The sequence below is a fragment of the Erythrolamprus reginae genome, chromosome 6, assembly GCF_031021105.1.
Source record: "Erythrolamprus reginae isolate rEryReg1 chromosome 6, rEryReg1.hap1, whole genome shotgun sequence".
NCBI classification, from domain to species: Eukaryota; Metazoa; Chordata; class Lepidosauria; order Squamata; family Dipsadidae; genus Erythrolamprus; species Erythrolamprus reginae.
In genome coordinates this window covers 83413622-83439369 of record NC_091955.1, presented here as the reverse complement: position 1 = coordinate 83439369, position 25748 = coordinate 83413622, and the positions used below count along the sequence as shown (strand labels likewise).

The 25748-nt window shown below is 42.1% G+C and overlaps 1 protein-coding gene across 3 annotated transcripts in view; it reads right to left on the bottom strand.

The window, feature by feature from the left end:
* Window positions 1-43: 43 nt before the first annotated feature.
* The window catches only part of WNT5B (Wnt family member 5B), a 169276-nt gene continuing 143571 nt past the window's right edge, over window positions 44-25748 (bottom strand). For all 3 annotated transcript variants that reach the window (XM_070756470.1, XM_070756471.1, XM_070756468.1), the window contains exons 4-5: window positions 16068-16360; window positions 44-1399 (exon numbers count right to left, since the gene is read on the bottom strand). In XM_070756470.1, the coding sequence (XP_070612571.1) occupies window positions 941-1399; window positions 16068-16360 (752 nt within the window). In that variant the 3' untranslated portion in view covers window positions 44-940. The remainder of the gene's footprint in view (window positions 1400-16067; window positions 16361-25748) is intronic.

Here is a 25748-nt window from a genome sequence, read left to right as displayed (position 1 = left end):
GCATCAGCATCAACAGGTAATAAATATACTCACAAAAACAAGGGAGAGGGCAAAAACAAGGGATATTTAATATTAAAAAGTAACCGTACATCTCGGATACTGTGGGGGGGAAAAGAACTGCCCCCCACCCCTGGCTATTGAAATTCACATCCACGTAGAGCTTGGCATATTTGTACAATCTCGCATACGTATATCTGTCTTTATTTTTTTCTAAGTTCAGAGGCACTTAGGTAGAATATAGGCTTTTCTCCATCCACAAGAGGCAACCTGGCAGGTCTTTTCTCTACAAGCAAAAACCAGATAAAGGCTTCGTTTCCAAACCTTCGATGAAGAATCCAGCCTCTTATGTGACAGTCTTGCATGGATTCTGTCTTGGAAATTGGTTCTTCGGTATTAAAATTGATTGGAGGTTTTTTTGGTGTGTTGATAAGCAACAAGAACTGTTTTGCGTCCTTTTGGAAATCCATCTGAGCTTCCAAAGCGCTTTCTTTGGCCGTGCCTTGGAGACACATGTAACTTCTTTGAATTTCTGCTATCACTTAGCAGAAGGAACATCTCTGCCATTAATACCGTCCCAGTTCTCACGGCTTCCGTTCTGTGGCAAAGAATCTGGAGCCATCCCCATCCCTCAAGTTTCTTGTTTATTCTGGCTGAATCGTTTCAAGAGAACAAGTACAGGAATCCCATCCCTGGTCTTTTTTTAATTTTTTATTCTTTTCCTTGCTCCACGCCTAAATAAATTAAAAAGGAGCACCCCGACCCATGGGTTGTTTTAGTGGAAGCATTTCATTCTCTTAAATAAGCTTCTTTAATTATAATTATTACATCCTCATCCTCAACATCAACATCTTCCTCTATTTATTTATACAAATATATATATATATAAAATAGATTTATATAGATTTATGATCATATAGATTTGCAGGTCTCGGCGGCCGTTTCATTTACAGACATACTGGTCGACAATCTCCGTGCACTTTTTACACTTGACGTAACAGCACCAGTGGAACTTGCAGTGGCAACGCTCTACTTGCACGCTCTTGAACTGGTCGTATCCCCGGCCGCAACACATCAGCTCGCACCCATCCATGCCCTCCGAAGTCTTATTGCACAAGCGCCCTTGGGTGCCCAGCGAGCCGGTGGTCTCATTACGCAGGCAATAGTCCGGACTGCAGTCGATGTAGACCAGGTCCTCGGGGGTGGGTGAATTGAAGCGGTTGTTCACTAGCTCGAGCTTGCCTTTGCGGCCGATTCTCATGGCGGCGGCGCTGTCGTACTTCTCCTTCAGGAAGTCCCCCACTTTGCGGAAGTCGGCCAGCTGCAGCCAGCAGGTCTTGAGGCTGCAGGACCCTGAGACTCCGTGGCACTTGCAAGCCACGTCAGCCAGCTTGTACACCGCCTGCGGAAGAGAAAAACCCATTGAGTCAATGCAACACTTACTTATTTACTTATTTACTTACATATTTACTTATTTATTTACTTATTTACTTATTTATTTACTTACTTACTTATTTATTTGATTTTTATGCCGCCCTTCTCCTTAGACTCAGGGCGGCTTACAACATGTTAGCAATAGCACTTTTTAACAGAGCCAGCTTATTGCCCCCACAATCCAGGTCCTCATTTTACCCACCCCGGAAGGATGGAAGGCTGAGTCAACCTTGAGCCGGTGATGAGATTTGAACCGCTGACCTTCAGATCTACAGTCAGCTTCAGTGGCCTGCACTCTACCTGCTGCACCACCCCGGCTCCTCCTTGACAGTGGGATGACCTACCGACCTAGTATGCTTACTAATGTAGGAGACATTTCCACTGTGCTGAGTGGGTGAGTGTAGAAAATACTGCAGCCTCAAGCGGTAATAGACCTAGGCTGGAAGGATGCGACAAAATGGACAATACAAAACTGGTATCGGTACATGGTGGATCATATTCAGTTTGAGATTATGGATAAGAGGATGAATTCAGCCAATGAAACTATCCTGCGGGAACTGATGGGACGATGGGACAGGGTAAGGATACGTGGTTAGTAAAATTCGAGACCAATGAGCCAAGGTGGCGCAGCAGGTAGAGTGCAGTACTGCAGGCCACTAAACTGACTGCAGGTCAGTGGTTCAAATCTCATCACCGGCTCAAGGTTGACTCAGCCTTCCATCCTTCCGAGATGGGTAAAATGAGGACCTGGATTGTGAGGGCAATATGCTGGCTCTGTTAAAAAGTGCTATTGCTATCATGTTGTGACCCGTCTTGAGTTTAAGGAGAAGGGCGGCATACCATACCCGTAGGAAAAAGTATGTGGAGCCCTTCGCTTCTTATGGCCAGACTTCATTACGGTCATAAGTCAAGAACCACCTATATCTGGTCCAGGATGATATTTTATTTATTTATTTATTAGATTTGTATGCCACTCCTCTCTGAAGACTCGGGGCGGCTCACAGCAACAGAATAATACAAATCCAACAGTTAAAAACAATTTTAAACCCTTAATATAAAAAAACAATCATACGTCTCATACAAACCATACGTAAAGCTGGAACAGCCCAGGGGAATCAATTTCCCCATGCCTGATGGCAGATGTGGGTTTTAAGGAGTTTGCGAAAGGTAAGGAGGGTGGGGGCAATCCTAATCTCTGGGGGGAGTTGGTTCCAGAGGGTTGGGGCCACCACAGAGAAGGCTCTTCCCCTGGGTCCCGCCAGACGACATTGTTTCGTTGACAGGACCCGGATAAGGCCAACTCTGTGGGACCTAACCGGTCGCTGGAATTCATGCGGCAGAAGGCGGTCCCGGAGATATTCTGGTCCGATGCCATGAAGGGCGTTATGGGTCATAACCAACACTTTGAATTGTGACCGGAAACTGATCGGCAACCAATGCAGACTGTGGAATGTTGGTGTAACATGGGCATACCTAGGGAAGCCCATGATTGCTCTCGCAGCTACATTTTGCACGATCTAAAGTTTGCGAACACTCTTCAAAGGTAGCCCCAGGTAGAGAGCGTTACAGTAGTCGACCTCGAGGTGATGCGGGCATGAGTGACTGTGAGCAGTGACTTCCGGTCCAGGTAGGGCCACAACTGGTGCACCAGGTGAACCTGGGCAAACGCTCCCCTCGCCACAGCTGAAAGATGTTTCTCTAATGTAAGCTGTGGATCGAGGAGGACGCCCAGGTTGTGGATCCTCTCTGAGGGGGTCAGTAATTTCCCCCAGGGTGATGGACGGACAGATGGAATTGTCCTTGGGAGGCAAAACCCACAGCCACTCTGACTTATCAGGGTTGAGTTTGAGTCTGTTGACACCCATCCAGACCCCAACAGCCTCCAGGCACGTGCACATCACTTCCACTGCTGTCGTACTTCTCCTTCAGGAAGTCCCCCAATTTGCAGAAGTCGGCCAGCTGCAGCCAGCATGTCTTGAGGCTGCAGGACCCTGAGACTATGTGTTTCCAACTGAAGACCTGAGTCTGCATTTTTCAGTTCTGGTTTAATTATTTCATATTATGCTAAATCTCTCTACCCAACTGTTGTGGTTAGCTCTGGCCCAGCTCCTGCCCCAAGGATTGTGGATGTGGGGGAGACATCCACATGCTGCAGGCCTGTTTTGCCCCCGGTGGAATCTTCTGATGAAGGCTCCTCTGACCAAGAAGACATGAGTGATAGGGAGGAGGAGAGTGGGGCAGACAGCTCAGAAGGAGATCAATTATCTAGCTCCTCCTTGGATTCAGAACAAGAGTTAATGATACAGCCACGCATGCGGAGAGCTATGCATAGGCAGCAACAACTGAGAGATTATTATCAAAGAAAATGAGGCCACCTGTGGTTGGGTGGGGCTGTGGTCATTAGTGAGGCTGCTATAAATAGCAGCCTGTGGGTTTGGCCATTGTGGAGGATTATCTGATTGTTGTGTTTTGTGACTGCTTTACTGACTTTGACCTTTTGTGTGCTGATTTTTCCCCGCTTTGAAACTAAACCAGGGCAAAGTGTGTTTCACTTTGTGAAAGAAGAAGGACTGTGAATTGCCTCACAGCTGCAAGCTAGGTATCACAGAACTGATAAGGGACTTGTACAAATTACCAGTTTGTTTGGAGACGAGTGCTCTTTGCTATACAAAAAGAGTGCTCTGTTTATTTGCATTTTCGGTATAAAGAACATTGTTTTGAATTTTCAAACGTGTGTGTGTCTGAAATTTGTACCTGTGAATTTTTGGGAGGATTCTACCAGAGAGCTCGACAGAACACCCAACCTTTGCATTCGGGTAGATTTTTGTCTTGGTGATCCATTTTAACTTCATAGATCTCCCTGGGATACTCAGATCATTTGAAAATTATGGGAATATTTTTGCATCCCATTGTACAGACTCAGTCCTTTATGGCAAAACCCTGAATTGCTTTTCAGTACCTATGCTCCAGTGAAGAGAGTGCTAAGCATCAGGTTGTTTGGACTCAGAGTAATTTTTGGTAATCAGTTCTAGGACAGAATTGTTCTAGAAACAGGACAGATAGGGCCTTCCGTGTCTCAAGAAAGGAGTCCTTTTTTGTCCTTAATTATTCAGTGTTTCTCTAGCAAGACATGTCAGCTGCAGAGTTTTATTAGAGGAGTACTGAGGTGACCTTAGAAAAGGTTCACTAAGACTGTTAGTAAAATGTGAGCTCAGCCCTGGAAAACAAGGAAGCATTACACTGCCCCTCCTTGACTCTCTCTGATATAAGGCAAAATAACCTTGGAGGACAGGCAAAGAGTCACAGCCTAGAGCAGAGGTCTTCAAACGTGGCAAATTTAAGAACTGTGGGTTTCAACGGCCAGAATTCTCTAGCCAATTTGGGGAGTTGAAGTCCACACGTCTTAAAGTTGCCAGGTTTGGGGACCCCTGATCTAGACAAATCTCACGCAAAAGCTAGGCCAGTCAATAGAAGAAAAAGGGAGGACGGGGACCATGTCAGAATAATAATAATAATAATAATAATAATAATAATAATAATAATAATAATAATAATAATAATAATTTATTGCATTTGTATGCTGCCCCTCTCCGTAGACTCGGGGCGGCTAACAACAATAATAAAAACAACATGTACAATCCAATAATTTAAAAAAATTAAAACCCCTATTATAAAACCAAACATACACACAAACATACCATGCATAACTTGTAATGGCCTAGGGGGAAGGAATATCTCAACTCCCCCATGCCTGGCGGTATAAGTGAGTCTTGAGTAGTTTACGAAAGACAGGGAGGGTGGGGGCAGTTCTAATCTCCGGGGGGGGGGTTGGTTCCAGAGGGCCGGGGCCACCACAGAGAAGGCTCTTCCCCTGGGGCCTGCCAAACGACATTGTTTAGTCGATGGGACCCGGAGAAGGCCAACTCTGTGGGACCTTATCGGTCGCTGGGATTCGTGCAGTAGCAGGCAGTTCCGGAGGTAATCTGGTCCAATGCCCCTCCCCACTTAGTTTTCTGGAAAATAAACGTAAGGGAGGGTAAAGTCACTTTCAGGCCCACTAACAAGCTTCTGTTACTTAAACTTACAATAAAAGTTGTGCCAGTACTCCTGGTTTGGACTTCTTGTCTTTAAGGGACTGACTGTACTTTAAAGGACTGACTGTTTCTTATGATATCTGTTCCCGATCTCAGAGGGTTGACAGTTTTTGAGACTCTGGATCAAGACATCTGCCGTGCAATCCAATCACAAAGGGGCATTCTTCATTGTTTTAACCATCTGTTTCTATGCTCTCTGACTCTAGGCCAGTATTGAGTTGCTAGCCAGTACGGATCACAATGCATACCGGTAGCAAAAATGGAGCTGTATGCGCAGCTGAGTCACCGGTGGTGCGTATGTGTGTGTGCCCCAGCGAGATTTTGCTTCGGCGCATGTTCAGGAAGCAAAATCCTATGAGAGGATTATTATTATTAGCCCCCCCAAGTCTTTGGAGATGGGCAGCATACAAATCTAATAAATCTTAATCTTAAATATTATTAATATTATTAATACAGTGTTCCCTCGATTTTCACGGGGGATGCGTTCCAAGACCGCCCGCAAAAGTTGAATTTCCGCGAAGTAGAGATGCGGAAGTAAATACACTATTTTTGGCTATGAACAGTATCACAAGCCTTCCCTTAACACTTTAAACCCCTAAATTGCAATTTCCCATTCCCTTAGCAACCTTTTAGATTATTACTCACCATGTTTCTTTATTAAAGTTTATTTAAAAAAATATTTATTAAAGGTGGACCAAAGTTTAGTGGTGATATATGACGTCATCGGGCAGGAAAAACCGTGGTATAGGGGGGAAAAACGCAAAGTATTTTTTAATTAATATTTTTGAAAAACCGTGGTATAGACTTTTCGTGAAGTTCGAACCCACGAAAATCGAGGGAACACTGTATTATTAATATTGTTAATATTGTTAATATTATTATTAATATTATTATTAATATTATTAACATTAACATTAATAATAAGGGGATACACCCACGAGAGAGATTTTGGCAATTTTTTGCTTCTGCACATGCACAGAAGCAAAAAAAATCACTGAAATCTCGTGCATGCGCATGTCCTCTCAGAAGATTTTGCTTCTCGCGCATGCATAGAAACAAAATCTCGCTGGGGCATGTATGCATACACGCTGGCGACGCAGAGCTGCACGTACATCACACCGGTAGCGGCGGTAAGTAGCAACCCCCGCCTGCTCGAGGCCCAAAGCTCACCACTGTCCAAACTGATCAGCAAACCGGTCACAAGAGGAAAACCAAAAGACATGCCGGAATAAGATCTTTGCTAAAACTCGATGTACACTGGTACCTCTACTTAAGAACTTAATTCGTTCCATGACCAGGTTCTTAAGTAGAAAAGTTTGTAAGTAGAAGCAATTTTTCCCATAGGAATCAATGTAAAAGCAGATAATACGTGCAAACCCATTAGGAAAGAAATAAAAGCTCGGAATTTGGGTTGGAGGAGGAGAAGGAAGAAGAGGAGGACAGTCGCTGCCCAGAGTGAAGGGAGCGTTTATTTTATCTGGGCGCTGACAGAGGTTTATTCCCTCTCCAATCGTCCAGAGAAAGGAAAATGCTCTGTTTGCTCTGGACTGCCAAAGCCTCCTTAAGCGCCACCGAAAGGCTCCTCTGGCAGCCCAGAAAAGCCCGAGAGGGCCAGGATTAAAAGGGGAATGGCAGGAAACTGGCTGTGCCTACGTCCCGCTCTCAAATTTCCTGATAAATTTTTCTGGCCTCGGGTTCTCAAGTAGAAAATGGTTCTTAAGAAGAGGCAAAAAAATCTTGAACACCCGGTTCTTATCTAGAAAAGTTCTTAAGTAGAGGCGTTTGTAGGTAGAGGTACCACTGTATATATGTAAATATAATTTATGTAATAGCAAATAAGCACCATTAGATTTGTACTACACGCACGTCACAAAAATGTCCAACTTTTATTTTAATGTTTTTTTCCTCCTTTTCTGTGTGAGTTTAATTGTTTGTATTTTGTGTGTTTAAATAAAGTTACTTTTACTAAAACATCAACAACAACAAACTGATTAGTAGACCAAAAAGAAACTGCGAAGACGTTGTTTTTGTACTTCGTGTTCACCCTTCCATGTGCATTTTATAGGACATAGGCAGAATTCAGGCTGAGTCATCCTGCCTTGTTGTCAAGTTCTGAATTTCGAATGTACAATTGTAATCAACATTATTGTGCAGAAGGCAATTTGCATCTTGGTCGCCACCTAGTGGCCAATCAATTCCTTTTCCCATTATTGCTTTATAACGGGCTGTTCAACCTTGGCAATTTTTCAGACTTGTGGATTACAATTCCCGGAACTCCCCCAGCCAACGTTTATTCCTCCCAGGGATTCTGGGAATTGAAGTCCACAAGTCTTAAAGTTGCCAAGGTTGAATACTTCTGCTTTATTACTTAACAAGAAATATACTGTTCAAAAAAATAAATAAAGGGAACACTCAAATAACACATCCTAGATCTGAACGAATGAAATATTCTCATTGAATACTTTGTTTTGTACAAAGTTGAATGTGCTGACAACATGTGAAATTGATTGTCAATCCGTGTGGCTCCCTTAGTGGACAGTTTGATTTCACAGAAGTTTGGTTTACTAGGAGTTCAGTTGTTTAAGTGTTCCCTTTATTTTTTTGAGCAGTATATTTCTAATAAAACTTGCATCTAAAAATGTTATGTATGAATCAGATTAGGAAATATAGCTATAGATATTCCAAGGCATGATCATTAAAGATGAAGCATAAACAAAGAAACAAACAAATAAGTCTATAGCATTATCAAATAATAGTTTGTTGCTAGGGATTTTATTTATTTATTGCTGCCATCATTTCACTACTTGGATAAATGTGTGAAGTGCTTGTGATATTCCCAGCTCTTACTGGCATGCAAGCTCTTCATTGTTACTCTTTCCGAATAAAGTTATTTTAAAGCCCTAACTAGGGGATAAAATAATGTGCTGGCTAAGGACGCTAGCCAGATGAATACGTGGCAAGCAGATACTTTTCCCAATTTTCTTCCCCAAAATCTAAGGTGCATCTTATACTCAGGTGCATCTTATACTCTGAAAAATACGGTATTTACTACATTAATACCTGCAACAGCATCTCCAAGAAATATAACACATTAATCACAAGTTTATTACCCAGGCCTCATCAGCGGAATATAAAAATATTATATGAGTTAGTTCCCCAACTTCTCTTAAATAATATTCAAATCTGACAGGAGTCGTTCTGGTGAATTGTTGGGTATCTTAAAAAATTGGAAGCTGAAAAAATTCTACATGCTTCGTTCTAGGCATTCAGTTTTTTAAAAGCTTCAACGTTTAGTCCTTACATTTGATTTTTATATCAAAAAGCTGATATTGGTCCAAATCTGAGCAAAATATCTTTTAAAATCCGCTTCAAGAGGGAAAACTGACTTGGCTCTAGCCAGGGACATACTGAACCAATTTTTGCTTTCTCTGCCTGGCAAAAAATTATGGTCTGCTGCTCTATTTATCTGCAGTGGGAGGTGTGGCTTAGGTCCATCCCAAACAAAATGGTAATAACTAAAACTGTCTTCAAAGCAATTTGCAGCGATAAACAAATGATGCAAATAAAACTGGCCCAATCCAGCATAAGAAATTGGCTGGAACCAAAATCCATACAAAAAGAGGTGCATTGTACCACCAAGGTTGCAGAGTATAGAGGATATTTTGACTTTTGAAGCCTCACAAACTCTTTCTTCTCTACATAAAGCAGGGGTCAGCAACGGGTGGCTCTGGAGCCGTATGTGGCTCTTTCATCTCTATGTTGCGGCTTCCTGTCCTCCCTAGCTCCACAATTGATAGGGCTTTCGGTTAGGACAGGTAGAGGAAGAAGCATGCCGCAGGAGACTCTATGGTGGGAGAATCGGACTTCCGGTCGGCTCCAGAATTGAATGGGGGACTTCCGGTTAGGACCTTTGTGGCTTTGTGTTTAAGGTTGCCGATCCCTGACATAAAGCAATAAATGTATGCAGGCATGGGCTCCTCTGCCCACATGGGGGGAAGCCATCCAGGGAGCGGAAATGGCCCGGGAATGGTACAACTGAAAGATTTCTGGCAAAAATCACCAGGTTTTTGCCTCCGCGCATGCACAGAAGCAAAAATACCCGCGAAAATAGCTGAAACCTTGCTTGCACTCATGAGTTTTCATTAATTTTTGCCGTGTTTTGATTCTGCGCAGGCGCGGAAGAAAAATATAACCGAAAATAGCTGAAATCTTGTGAGACTCAAGAGCCCGTTTTTGCTGGCAAAGCGCTCGGGCCACCAAAGATGCCCCCAACACGAGTGATATCAATCTGGCCCCACCCCACTGAAGGTATACAACCAGGCAGGGGTTGCTACTTACCGCTGCTACCGGAATGATGTGCACGTAGCTCCACATCGCCGGCGTGCACGCCTCAATTGGATTTTGCTTCTGCGCATGCGCAGGATAGAGGATATGTGCGAACGAGATTTTGGTGAAATTTTTTTGCTTCCGCACATGCGCAGAAGAAAAATTTGCCAAACCTGTGCATGCACGTGTGTCCTCCTGCAAGATTTTGCTTCCTGGGCATGCACAGAAGCAAAATCTTGCTGGGGCGCACACATGCATGCTGTCAACACAGAGATGCATGCACAGTTCCATTTTTGCTGCCGGTACACAGTGTGGCCTGTACGAGCTAGCAACTCAATACTCTATACAACCCTGATGCGGCCCTCAATTACATTGAGTTTGACATCCCTGTGCTAGACTAAGCAGGCTCTTAGATCCTATGACATATCTTCCCCTAAAATTCCCCAGGGTTGTATAAAAAGAGAGTTGAGAGCCTTATGTTAGGACTAGGGAGCATTGTCATAGGAAGAAGGAATGACCTTGAGGAACAGAAGGAAGAGCTACTATCAAGAAAATAGTCAGATAAAAGAAATCTGAGTCGGGTCAAATTGTACCCTGAGGAAAGTCGGACCAGAATATCTCCGGGACCGCCTTCTGCCGCACGAATCCCAGCGACCGGTTAGGTCCCACAGAGTTGGCCTTCTCCGGGTCCCGTCGACTAAACAATGTCATTTGGCGGGACCCAGGAGAAGAGCCTTCTATGTGGCGGCACCGACCCTCTGGAACCAGCTCCCCCCAGATATCAGAGTTGCCCCCACCCTCCTTGCCTTTCGCAAGCTCCTTAAAACCCACCTCTGTCGTCAGGCATGGGGGAATTGGAATTTTTCCCCCTTCCCTCTAGGCTTATAGAATTTATACATGGTATGTGTGTTTGTATGATTGGTCTCTTAAATTGGGGTTTTTTTTAAGATTGGTTTTTAATATTGGATTTGTTACATTGTTTTCTTCATTGTTGTCAGCCGCCCCGAGTCTTTGGAGAGGGGCGGCATACAAATCTAATAAATAGATAGATAGATAGATAGATAGATAGATAGATAGATAGATAGATAGATAAATAAATAAACAAATAAACAAACAAACAAATAAACAAATAAACAAATAAACAAATAAAACAAAACAAAACAAAACAAAACAATATGCTCTCTAACTTTCACAAAAATAAAAGGATGGGGAAAGGCACTCCCACGTGCAAGATCCTGTTACTATAACTTTGTAATAAAAGTGGTATAAGCCTGCATGTCTTTGATTTTCTAGTCTGGTCTACCTTTGAAGGTTGACATGAATCCTACTCCTCTTCTAAGTGTAGGTCGAGGGAAGAATAATCTGCTAGTAATTCAAAAAATTGCACAGTAAATATACTGTCAAGAAGCTATTTAACTGACCAAGATCAAACTTTTGATCCGTGCAAGAATGTAAATTGAAGCATCTCTGATAGATGGCTGTCTAACCTTTACTTGAACATATACAGTGGGAACCCAACACCTTTCTGGATAATTGGTTCCACACATAAAATTTCGCCTTACTCTTAAGCAAAATCTTGACATCCAATTGAAATCTGCCTTCCGGCTCAATCTTTTGTTTTCAAAGTTGAAGAAATCCAGTTCCTTCCATTTGTCTTCATTCAACTTTGTCTCGAGTTCTCCAATTGTCCTTACATCTTTTTTCTAAATGTGTTCCAATTTATCGGAATTATTGCAAATCAAAGTGGAACTTCCTATGATTTGGAAATGATGTATGAATTTATTTATTTATTTACTGAGTTATTTTTTATTTATTTATTTACTTACTTATTTATATTTCATCAGGCATGTATTAGATAACAGATTAGTTCAGGAGGGAAATGTTTTTAATAGGAAAGTGAGCACAGGAACAAGGGGGCACAATCTGAGGTTAGTTGGGGGAAAGATCAGAAGCAACCTGAGAAAATATTATTTGACTGAAAGAGTAGTAGATGCCTGGAACAAACTTCCAGCAGACATGTTTGGTAAATCCACAGTAAGTGAATTTAAACATGCCTGGGATAAACATATATCCATCCTAAAATAAAATATAGGAAGTAATAAATAATAATAAAATACAAATCCAGCAAATAAATAAATAAATAAATAAATAAATAAATAAATAAATAAATAAATAATAAAATAACAGGAAGGAGCTGGGGTGGTGCAGCAGGTACAGTACTGTACTGCAGCCACTGAAGCTGACTGTAGATCGGTAGATCAGCGGTTAAAATCTCATCACCGGCTCAAGGTTGACTCAGCCTTCCATCCTTCCGAGGTGGGTAAAATGAGGACCCGGATTGTGGGGGCAATATGCTGGCTCTGTTTAGAAAGTGCTGTTGCTAACATGTTGTAAGCCACCCTGAGTCTAAGGAGAAGGGCGGCATAGAAATTAAATAAATAAATGAATGAATGAATGAATGAATGAATGAATGAATGAAAGAAAGAAAGAAAGAAAGAAAGAAAGAAGTATAAGGGCAGACTAGATGGACCATGAGGTCTTTTTCTGCCATCAAGCTTCTAGGTTTCTATGTTTCTAGATATAAAACATAATTATGAATACATGAAATGGGTACGAAAGGGAAAATTAGGGCAGGGACAGTAGGGACATTGGTGCATTTATGCACACCCTTTAAAGACCTCTTAGGAATGGGGTGAGGTCAATAGTAGACAGTTTAAGGTTAAAGTTTTGGGTAGGTTTTTTTTTTTTTGCAGCCTTAAGGGGTACAGGGCAGCAGGTACAACATAAACGTGGTTTGCTATGGAAGCCGCTGGAATTTTAGCAACCGCTATCCTTCTCCAGAAACACCATGGTTATTGGCAAAAAAATTAAGGGATTGCCCCCCCAATCCTAAATTCATTTCAGATCACAATCCAAATGAAATCAATATGGTTTACTTCAAAACAGTATGTATACTAGGTGCTCAGCTCTATGCGTCTAACTTAAAAGAGATGTCAGCGAATAACTAAGCGGTTTCCTCCTTTATCGTATTTTCTTTTCAAAAGAAACGGGAGTAAAGATATTTGAGCTATAGATCAAGAGCCGAGGCGCCAGAGGCAGAGCTAAGACATTTGCACTCGAAAAAGCTCACCCTTTGTATCAAGTTGCAAGGGGATTTGCTTATGTCAGCCCTTCTGTTACTCCCCACCTCAAATTCCTTTTTGGGTTCTCCTCTCATTAAAGAGATGTAATCTCAGGCGAATTTGTAAAGAATTACTACCATACAGTTTATCAATCAAACCTCTTCTCGGCTTCAATGGTATTCGGGTGACGGATGCTGGAGGCCTGTTATACCGTTGTGTAGATAAATAATGCCGCTCGCTCGTCTGCCAAGACCTAAGAGCCCCTTTGGAACAATAAGGCTCAGGCTAATGGGAAAGAAGGCCAGGAAAAAACAACCCAAAACGGAAATCAAGAGGAGAAAGAGACAGAGGGGAGGAAAGGGCAAGCTGAGATAACCTTCAAAGGTAAACAAACAGGGGCCATAAAGCTGGAAGTTGGATCTCTGAGTGCAGCGGAGCAGGGATGGGGTCAGGGTGGTGCCTGCAACTGGGACAATCCCTTCTCAAACCCTCTGATGGATGATCTTTCTTCAAAACAGAATGGGACGGTACGTTGTCGTCTGTCATTCCGGAAACTGTCAGTAAATATTTATTTATTTATTCATTCATTCATTCATTCATTCATTCATTCATTCATTCATTCATTCATTTATTTATGTACTTACTTACTTACTTACTTACTTACTTACTTACTTACTTACTTACTTACTTACTTACTTACTTTGCTTTTAGTATTGGAGTATTATTGTATACTGTCTATGATTGCTGTTAGCCGCCCCGAGTTTTCGGAGAGGGGCGGCATATAAATCCAATAAAACTTGAAACTTGACACTTGAAACTTACTTACTTACTTACTTACTTACTTACTTACTTACTTACTTACTTACTTACTTACTTACTTACTTACTTACCTATTTATCTATCTATCTATCTATCTATCTATCTATCTATCTATCTATCTATCTATCTATCTATCTATCTATCTGATTTGTATGCCGCCCCTCTCCGAAGACTGGGGCAGCTAACAACAATATAAAAAGACAATGTAAACAAATCTAATATTAAAAACAATCTAAAAAACCCCAATTTAAAGAACCACTCATACATACAAGCATACCAAGTATAAATTCTATAAGCCTAGGGGGAAGGGAAATTTCAATTCCCCCATGCCTGGCGATAGAGGTGGGTTTTAAGGAGTTTGCAGGGGGCAACTCTGATATCTGGGGGGAGCTGGTTCCAGAGGGTCGGGGCCGCCACAGAGAAGGCTCTTCTCCCGGGTCCCGCCAAACGACATTGCTTCAGTTTCTGCACCATGGAGGAGACACCAAGAAGGGAGATCTTGTGGGGGATGAAAACACTGCTAAAGGGTTGACGGCGACGACAGTGTTGGCAAAATCCCAGCCTAGCATTTTCAAATGAGATTTTTTATTTATTTACAGAATAGTTCTGGGCAGGGGTGGATAGGCAGGGGCTTCGGTTCTCTTGCGTGCACGTCTGTGCGCTATGTGCGTCCATCCCATCCCAGTGTGGTTTTTGCTTCTGCGCATGAAGCAAAAACACACTGAAATCTCACCAGGGGGCGCGCGGGTGAAAGATTTTGGTGATTCAGGCGGCTTACAACATGTTTAAAAATCTAATAAAACTACATTCTAAAAATCCACAGTTAAAAATTAGACAACCAGATTCGTAAGTCATACAACCAACGTTCGTTCATCAGGCGGCCCCAAGCCTGCCAGCAGAGATGGGTCTTTAGGGCTTTACGGAAGGCAGGGAGAGTGGGGGCAGTGAAAATCCAGGGGGGAGCTCGTTCCATAGGGCTGGGGCTGCCACAGAGAAGGCTCTTCCCCTAGGCCCCGCCCGATGACACTGTCAGGCTGACGGAACCTGGAGAAGACCGACTCTGTGGGACTTGACCAGCCACTGGGGTGCATGAGGCAGAAGACGGTCCCGTAAGTAATCTGGTCCCATGCCATGTAGGTCATAACTAACACTTTGAATTGTCTTTGGAGACTAACAGTCACTCATGCCCTCATCACCTCGAGGTTCGACTACTGTAATACTCTCTACATGGGACTACCTTTGAAAAGTGTCAGATCGTGCAGAATGCAGCTGCGAGAGCAATCATGGGCTTCCCAAGATAAGCCCCTGTTACACCAACACTCCGCAGTCTGCATTGGTTGCCGATCAGTTTCCGGTCACAATTCAAAGTGTTGGTTATGACCTATGAAGCCCTTCATGGCATCGGACCAGAATATCTCCGGGACCGCCTTCTGCCGCACGAATCCCAGCGACCGGTTAGGTCCCACAGAGTTGGCCTTCTCCAGATCCCATCGACTAAGCAATGTCGTTTGGTGGGACCCAGGAGAAGAGCCTTCTCTGTGGCGGCCCCGACCCTCTGGAACCAGCTCCCCCCAGATATCAGAGTTGCCCCCACCCTCCTTGCCTTTTGCAAACTCCTTAAAACCCACCTCTGTCGTCAGGCATGGGGGAATTGAAATTTCACTTCCCCCTAGGCTTATAGAATTCATACATGGTATGCTTGTATGTATGAGTGGTTCTTTAAATTGGGGTTTTTTAGATTATTTTTAATATTAGATTTGTTTCCATTGTCTTTTCATTGTTGTTAGCCGCCCCGAGTCTTCGGAGAGGGGCGGCATACAAATCTAATAAATAAAATAAATAAATAAATAAAATAAATAAAATAAATAAAATAAATAAAATAAATAAAATAAATAAAATAAATAAAATAAATAAAATAAATAAAATAAATAAAATAAATAAAATAAATAAAATAAATAAAATAAATAAAATAAATAAAATAAATAAAATAAATAAAATAAATAAAATAAATAAAATAAATAAAATAAATAAAATAAATAAAATAAATAAAATAAATAAAATAAATAAAATAAATAAAATAAATAAAATAAATAAAATAAATAAAATAAATAAAATAAATAAAATAAATAAAATAAAAATAAATAAATAAATAATCGGCAACCAGTGCAGTGCTATTGGATGGGCCAAAGGGAATTCCAGTAAAATACATCTAGGAGCACAGAGGTGGTCAAGCTAATCTACAGAGAAATAAAGAAGAGAATTAAAATTATCTTACCCTGCGCCCTGCCTCGTTGTTCTGTAGGTTCATGAGTATCCGGGCTTGTTCGTCCGAACCCTTGGCATAGTTCCTCTCCCTTTCTCTGGCATCCACGAACTCTTTGGCAAACCGGTAGCCATATTCCACATTGTCCCCACACCCACCCCAAAGCCAGTCCCGGGGCAGGTCCTTGGGTCGGGCTGTCCGGCTGCAACCACAAGTTGAGAGCTCTCCTTCGCGGCAGGCGCGGCTGATGGCGTTCACGACTCCTGCAGCGCTGACGGCATACGCGAAGGCAGTTTCTCGGCTACCTGTGGGGAAGCGAAGAGATCATCAAAGTCACAAGAGTTAACTGGTAGGGACCCAGAGATCCTTTTTGGTCTCTACTGGAGACACAGCTTTGCCCAATGTGGGTCTCTCCAGGACTGTAGAAATTACAAATCGATTCTGGAAATTCCGAATTCAAAACAATGGCGTTAGTGCTCAGTACAAACGGTTGGGTTGGTAATATATAAACAAGACAACAGTGTATGGTTGTATGGATTAATGTAATGTAGCTTTAAAATGTATGCTATGTTCTGATTGGCTGTAGTGATGCAAGTGGCCATATCTTTCTGAATCCTGTGTCTTTTGTGTGTGTTTGTGAGAGAGAGAGAGACAGAGACATACAGACAGGGAGGGAGGGAAGGAAGGACAAGGAGGAAGTGCTGGAAGATACTAACTCACATTTATATCTTGATGGGTGTGATTCCGTGGTGAAATTCAGTTTTTCCCCCTACTGGTTCTATGGGTGCGGCTTGGGGGGCATGGCAGAGGAAGGATATTGCAAAATCTCCATTCTCATCCCACTCCAGGGCCAACAAGAGGTAGTATTTGCTGGTTCTCTGAACTACTCAAAATTTCCACGACCGGTTCTCCGGAACCTGCCGGATTTCACCCCTGGTGTGATTGTATAATTAATAACAATCTACAAAAATCTCCACTATTTAATTTAACAGTTGAATAAAGGTTGCTTCAGATGCTTTAATTAAGAAAATAGTGGAATGCGCAAAATGGAGTAAACTTAACTTAGAGTTACAGAACAAACAGGACAAAGAATACTATACCATGTGGGGTAAATGTTATAATTGGATTGAGGGGAGGGAAGAGAGAGAGAATAGAATATAGTGTTCCCTCGATTTTCGTGGGTTTGAACTTCGCGAAAAGTCTATACCACGGTTTTTCAAAAATATTAATTAAAAAATACTTTGTGGTTTTTTCCCCTATACCACGGTTTTTCCTGCCTGATGACGTCATATATCATCACCAAACTTTCATCCACCTTTAATAAATATTTTTTAATAAACTTTAATAAAGAAACATGGTCAGTAATAATCTAAAAGGTTGCTAAGGGAATGGGAAATTGCAATTTAGGGGTTTAAAGTGTTAAGGGATGGCTTGTGATACTGTTCATAGCCAAAAATAGTGTATTTATTTCCGCATCTCTACTTCGCGGAAATTCAACTTTCACGGGCGGTCTCGGAACGCATCCCCCGCGAAAATCGAGGGAACACTGTACCAGTAAATTTAAAGGAAGATAGAGAAACCGAAGATTAGGAACTGTAATTGTAAATATGAAATTTATATTTGATGTTTTTGTCATACAGTACATTGATTCTTGTTTTGATGTTTTATTGTCTTTGTTTTGTTTTCAAATTTTTTTAAATAAAAATTATTAAACAAAAAAAAGGTTGCTTTATATTTTTATACACTGCTCAAAAAAATAAAGGGAACACTTAAACAACGCAATATACCTCCAAGTAAATCAAACTTCTGTGAAATCAAACAGTCCACTAAGGAAGCAACATTGATTGACAATCAATTTCACATGCTGTTGTGCACATTCAACTTTGTACAGAACAAAGTATTCAATGAGAATATTTCATTCATTCAGATCTAGGATGTGTTATTTGAGTGTTCCCTTTATTTTTTTGAGCAGTATATTTCTTTCAGGATTCTGGAGCTGGGGTGTATGAATATAGGAGAAAGATAGAAATTAGAAGAGAAAGCTGGAGTCCTACTCTATTAGAACATAGTTGCTTTGTTACTAAATGGCTGTTGTTGGAAGTCAAAACTGAACCAGCTTACAGACACGGGGTTATCAAAAGATTTGGGTGAGCCAAAAGATTTCCAAAATGGCAAAGAGGTACTGTATAATAAAACTCCCTCTCTGGCATCCAAGGAAGCTCTGAGAGATTGTTCTCAGGAATCACAGTTCCTCGTGCCAATTTATTTTGCTTATAGATTGTACAATAGGGGAGGAAGATGTTAGAATAGAGACAGAATTTTATCTTTGAGGTTTTGTTACATAATGCAGATGGAATAGGCAGGAATTGGAAACTGCCAGTAGCTATAGCAAATGTCATGACCGATCCAGGTCAAAAGCTCCAAGTGATGAATAATATTCTTTGTTTAAAATGGAAAAGATGCCCTCAAGTTGTGTTTGACTCTTAGTGACTGCAGCAATTCAGTCTTCTTGGCAGTATTACAGATGCAGATATATCCAAGGTTTTTTTAAAAAAAACTTCTGGTTCTGAGGTTCAACTCTGTGATTCCAGTCCAAGTCAGTGGTCAGATCCAATTTTTCTTTACTATCAGTTCTGTGGGCGTGACTTGGTGGGTGTGGTGAACATAAGAACATAAGAAGAGCCATGCTGAATCAGGCCAAAGCCCATGGAGTCCAGCATTCTGTGTCACACAGTGGCCCACCAATTGTCCATGGGGATCTTGAGCAGAAAGAGAAGGCAAAACCCTCCCTTTCCCTCGACCCCCAACAAGGTCAGCGGTTCAAATCTCATCACCGGCTGAAGGTTGAGTCAGCCTTCCATCCTTACGAGGTGGGTAAAATGAGGACCCGGATTGTGGAGGCAATAGCCTAGCTCTGTTAAAAAAGTGCTATTGCTAACATGTTGTAAGCCGCCCTGAGTCTAAGGAGAAGGGTGGCATAAAAATTGAATGAATGAATGAATGAATAAATGAATAAATAAATAAATAAATAAATAGTACCCAAGGGAATCCTGCCTGCCTCAACCAACATAGAGGTGGCACATAGACATCCGTTTCAATAACCACCGATACACTTGGCATCCATGAATCTGTCTAATCCTGCCTTGAAGCTGTCCAGGCTGATAGCTGTCATGACCTCTTCTGGAAGTGAATTCCATAAACCAACGACCCTCTGGGTGAAGAAATATTTCCCTTTATTTGTCCTCACTTTCTTACCTATGAGCTTTAGGGAGTTCCCCCTCACCCTAGTATTGTGTAATAGAGAACATAATTTTTCTCTATCCACCTTTTCTATCCCACGCATGATTTTATACAGTTCGATCAATTCACCCCTTAAACGCCATCTTTCAAGGCTGAAGAGACCAAGGTGTTGCAACCTGGTTTCTTAAGGGAGTGGCTTGGTAGGCATGGCGGGGAAGGGTACTGCAAAATCCCCATTCCTGGGGGAAAGATATTGCAAAATCTCCATTCCCACCTCACTCTGGGGTCAGCCAGAGGTGGTATTTGCTGATTCTCCGAACTAAGAATTTCTGCTACTGGTTCTCCAGAACCTATAAGAACTTGCTGGATTCCACCCCTGGTCCAAGTACAGTGTTCCCTCGATTTTCGCAGGTTTAAACTTTGCGAAAAGTCTATACCACAGTTTTTCAAAAATATTAATTAAAAAATACTTTGCGGTTTTCCCCCCCTATACCACGGTTTTTCCTGCCCGATGACGTCATATATCATCACCAAACTTTCATCCACCTTTAATAAATATTTTTTAAATAAACTTTAATAAAGAAACATGGTGAGTAATAATCTAAGGGAATGGGAAATTGCAATTTAGGGGTTTATAGTGTTAAGGGAAGGCTTGTGATACTGTTCATAGCCAAAAATAGTGTATTTACTTCCGCATCTCTACTTTGTGGAAATTCAACTTTCGCGGGCGGTCTCGGAACACATCCCCCACGAAAATCGAGGGAACACTGTACTTACTATATTATGGTAGACCTGCTTAGCTTCTGAGATCACCCAAGGCTAACTAGCATTGTAACCTTCTGAATCCATATAGAAGAAAAATCTCAGTATCTGCCTATCCCTTGTAGATAATTGTGGAAAGTTGCTCCACTTGGTTTACATATCGTTCTAATTTATTCAGCTTTGTTTTATTATCCTGTGTACATTAAGTCGACCGCAGACTATAATACAGCCAACTCTGGGTTATCCAATAAACTTATTTGGCAATATATGAATTCCAGTCACTGGGTTGATATAATTACATTAAGATCAGGTTGTCAACTGTGTAGACAAAATAACGGATAATTATCTTTAACAATTATCTTTAACAATTGGCAACAATCTCAACTAAGTTCCAGAAGCACTGCAAGAATGTGAACGGTGGTACTGGAACTCCTATCAAACCCCACATTAGCTGTGCTAATTGGGATAGCTAGAACTCAGAAAATCCATACAGTGCCAACAAACATAGATAGGGTCCAGTGATTAATGCAAGACTAAGAGAGACCAAACCAGCCTCATGAAGACAAAAAGAAAACTATAGAGTAGTAGAAAAAAGCTCTACTTACTTGACGGATTGCCCAGATGAGGGGTGTGTGTGGAATTGCTAATTCTTGATTACGAGCCTTTCTGAATAACCTTACAAAGAATAAATACAGTAGTACCCCTAGATACGAGCATAATTCGTTCCAGAAGGGAGCTTGTATCTCGAGCAAACTCGTATCTGGAACAAATTGCTTTAGACTTTGTTTTTCCCCTCCGAGATAACTAAAAGCAAGGATTCTTGCGCCACCTAGTGGTCGCTCGGCTTGTATCCCGAATTTGAGCTCGGAACTTGAACAGAAATGTCTCTCCCCTCCTGGCTCGTATCTTGAAATACTCGCATGTGGAGCAGCTCGTATCTAGAGGTACTATTCTTACCCTCCTGATATTTATTGATTACTCAGGTTCACTTGACACTGAGCTAAACAACTAGACCTACTTAAAACCATATTTGCCATAGTCAAAAAAAAAGTAAGGTGTGGGGGCAAATCCAGCTTAGACTAGTATTTTTTCTCTTAGTACTATGTACATAACTGTTTGGGTTTGGCAATATATAAATAAGCTAACAATAAATGCTTATGTGTATTGCAGCACTATAGCTTTAAGAGTTAGTGGTAGAGATGGCCATAAGGGGGAGCTAGAAGCATGATTCTCTCTATCTATCTCTGTTATTTCTGTGTTTGGTATTGCTGCTGGCTTTAGTAAAAACTGTGTGTTTGATGATGGTTTATGTGCAGTCAGGCGGTAGGGAAAGCAAGTAGGATGCTTGGCTGCATAACTAGAGGTATAACAAGCAGGAAGAGGGAGATTGTAATCCCCTTATATAGAGCGCTGGTGAGATCACATTTGGAATACTGTGTTCAGTTCTGGAGAGCTCACCTACAAAAAGATATTGACAAATTTGAACGGGTCCAAAGACGGGCTACAAGAATGGTGGAAGGTCTTAAGCATAAAACGTATCAGGAAAGACTTAATTAACTCAATCTGTATAGTCGGGAGAACAGAAGGAAAGGGGGGGACATTTAAATATGTTAAAGGGCTAAATAAGGTCCAGGAGGAAAGTGTTTTTAATAGGAAAGTGAACACAAGAACAAGGGGACACAATCTGAAGTTAGTTGGGGGAAAGATCAAAAGCAACATGAGAAAATATTATTTTACTGAAAGAGTAGTAGATCCTTGGAACAAACTTCCAGCAGAAGTGGTAGATAAATCCACAGTAACTGAATTTAAACATGCCTGGGATAAACATATATCCATCCTAAGATAAAATACAAAAAATAGTATAAGGGCAGACTAGATGGACCGTGAGGTCTTTTTCTGCCGTCAGTCTTCTATGTTTCTATAAATGCTTATGTGTATTGCAGCACTATAGCTTTAAGAGTTAGTGGTGGAGATGGCCATAATGGGGCGCTAGAAGCATGATTCTCTCTTTCTCTATCTCTGTTATTTCTGTGTTTGGTATTGCTCCTCGCTTTAGTAAAAACTGTGTGTTTGATGATGGTTTATGTATTTGTAATCTGTACAAGTAAGGCTTGCAATATTGTTAATATATTGAGAGTTATTGACTGATTTGAATGTGTATGACTGGACGTTTAACCTTTCTACGATATTTGCTAAAGTAAATACTATTTTATACACTTTAATGTATCTGGTTTGTATGACTGAACTATTACTCATATCTCTCGAATATCTGCTGGAATTCCAGGGTTCTTTTGCGTATGTGCATCCTTGATAATTTGAGGATCACTCTGCTTGCGCCACTTCCATCCACGCCTTCTGCTTGTACCTCAGGTGGGAGGTGGCCGTGTGAGGCTGGAGTAGAGCCAGGCAGGAGAGAGGGAAGCTCTTCCAAGTCCAGGAAGGAGGAAAGAGGAAAAAAGCAAGGAGCACAGACAAAGCAGCAGTAGCAGCAGGGAAAAAATGGAGAGCTGAGCTGAGCCGAGACCAGTAATCCAGGAAATGACAGCTTCCGATCAGCTGGAGCTGCGCACTTATCTTCATTTCTGCCAGTGGAACTGCATTCCACCCCATCCTGCCTGCTGCCCACCCTTGGGCGCGTGCGAGAGATTTTGGCGATTTTTTTTGTTTCCACACATGCACAGAAGCAACGGCTCGCATGCCAGCAGATATGGCTCCGCGTGCCACCCGTGTCATAGGTTCCCCATCATTGATCTAATACCTCAACCGATCAAGTGAAAAAGAAATCTATTCCAAAGAACATTCAGAAGAAGAGGGATCCCTGAAACATTAATTTAGATCATAGTTTCTCAACCTTGGCAACTTGAAGATATCTGGACTTCAACTCCCAGAATTCCCCAGCCAGCATTCGCTGGCTGGGGAATTCTGGGAGTTGAAGTCCAAATAACTTCAAGTTGCCAAGGTTGGGAAACACTGATTTAGATCAAGCGATTTATTTATTTATTTACTTATTTACTTACCTACCTACCTACCTACCTACCTACAAACCTACTTACTTACTTACTTATTTATTGGATTTGTATGCCGCCCCTCTCCGTAGACTCGGGCCGGCTCACAGCATACAATGAAACAATTCATAACAAATCTAATAAATTGAAAAAACTTTTTAAAAAACCCATTATTAAAACAGACATACACACAAACAAACATACCATACATAAATTGTATAGACCCGGGGGGCGGGTATGTGCCTCAATTCCCCCATGCAGAGGTGGGTTTTAAGGAGTTTACGAAAGGCAAGGAGGGTGGGGGCAGTTCTAATCTCCGGAGGCAGCTGGTTGCAGAGAGTCGGGGCCGCCACAGAGAAGGCTCTTCCCCTGGGACCCGCCAGACGACATTGTTTAGTCGACGGGACCCGGAGAAGGCCAACTCTGTGGGACCTAATCGGTCGCTGGGATTGCTCATGAAGTGACCATAAACCTCAAAATAGCCAACTCTGGGGGACCATCAACTAGGAAGGAGATGTACCATCCGTTTCCCAGATGGCCACTGCTGGCAGGAGAACGCAGACAAAAGCCATCAGACCCACAATTTGATGCAGCAAAGTTCTCCTAAGGAAGATTTATTCTCTTATAGCAATTAAGCCAGGTAGAACAGCCAAACAGAGCAAGAGTGGGCAACCGGTCTCATTTCATCCTCAAACCAATTTCAAAAGCCCTCTGCAAACAATTAGTCCAGATCTCTGGCAAGAGCAATTTGTCTCTTCTCCAGCACCGTGATGGGTGGGAAGGAAGTTAAAGAAGAACAATGGGGATGGGGTGGAAGGGGGGGGAATGGGATGTCCCAAAAGAGAAAAGCTGAGTTCACACATCACACCAGGGCAAGGATTGCTCCAACTTGGTTTATAAACCATAACAGCTGGGTTTACACAATGCTTCGCAGAAAAGAAGCGAAGCAAGCCACAATAAAGCTGAAGGGCGATGTGCATGCTATAGTTCAGAGAGAAAGTAGGGCAGGGAGTGCAAAGAAGAAAGAGGGAAAATGAGTGTCCAAGCCAACTTGGGGCTCTAAGAGCATGAAATTCCCAACCGATCTCCCCCAAAGAATTCAGCAGAAGGGAAGCTTGCAAACCTTCATGGTAGAGAATTTCTAACTGTGGGAAAGGTCTTGAAGAAAATTGTTAATGAGAACAACTACAGTATACAGTGATACCTTGTCTTACAATCTTAATTGGTTCCGGGACGAGGTTCTTAAGGTGAAAAGTTTGTAAGACAAAACAATGTTTCCCATAGGAATCAATGGAAAAGCGATTAATGCGTGCAAGCCCAAAATTCACCCCTTTTGCCAGCCGAAGCGCCCGTTTTTGCATTGCTGGGATTCCCCTGAGGCTCCCCTCCATGGGAAACCCCACCTCTGGACTTCTGTGTTTTTGCGATGCTGCAGTGGAATCCCAGCAGTGCAAAAACGGGCGTTTCGCTGGCAACGGAAGTCCGGAGGCAGGGCATCCCAGCGGCGGCGGTGGGTTTTTAAGGTGAAAATAGTTTGTAAGAAGAGGCAAAAAAATCTTAAACCCCGGGTTTGTATCTCGAAAAGTTTGTATGACGAGGTATCACTGTATTTCCAAGTGTTCAGAAACTTCAAGTCATCCAAAATGTAGCCGCATAAGCAGTTATGGGCATTTCAAGGCATACCCATGTACAGTGATATCTCGTCTTACTAACTTAATTGGTTCCGGGATGAGGTTTGTAAGGTGAAAAGTTTGTAAGACGAAACAACGTTTCCCAAAAGAATCAATGGAAAAGCGATTAATGCGTGCAAGCCCAAAACTCACCCCTTTTGCCAGCCGAAGCGCCCGTTTTTGCACTGCTGGAATTCCCCTGAGACTCCCCTCCATGGGAAACCCCACCTCCTGACTTCCGTGTTTTTGTGATGCTGCAGGGGAATCCCAGCAGGGGAATCCCAGCAGTGCAAAAAGGGTGCTTCGCTGGCAACAGAAGTCCGGAAGTGGGGCATCCCAGTGGCGGCTTGGGTTTGTAAGGTGAAAATAGTTTGGAAGAAGAGGCAAAAAAATCTTAAACCCCGGGTTTGTATCTTGAAAAGTTTGTATGACGAGGTATCACTGTATCTCCATCACTCCATGGACTGCATTGGCTGCCGATTAGTTTCCAGGTACAATTCAAAGCGGTGATTATGACCTATAAAGCCCTACATGGCATCGGGCCAGAAGACCTCTGCGACCGCCTTCTGCCGCATGAGTCCCAGCAACCGGTTAGGTTCCAAGAGTCGGCTTTCTCCAGGTCCCGTCAACTACTAGACAATGTTGTTTGGCGGGACCTAGAGGAAGAGCCTTCTCTGTAGGGTCCCTGGCCCTCTGAAATCAGCTCCCCCCAGAGATTCACACTGCCCCCACCCTCCTCGCCTTCCATAAAAACTTAAAGACCTATGTATGCTGCCAGGCTTGGGGCCATTGGACCCTAGTCCCCTGGCCGACGAATGTAGTATGTTTCAATGTGTGAATGGTAATGGATGATTTTAACACTATTAGTGTTTTTTAAAGTTCTAGTTATATTAATTTGATTTTTTTTGTTATGCATACTGTATATTGTTTTTCGACACGTTGTAAGCCGCCCCGATCGGCATACAAATTGGCATACAAATCCAATAAATAATTATAAATACATTTCATGTATGTAA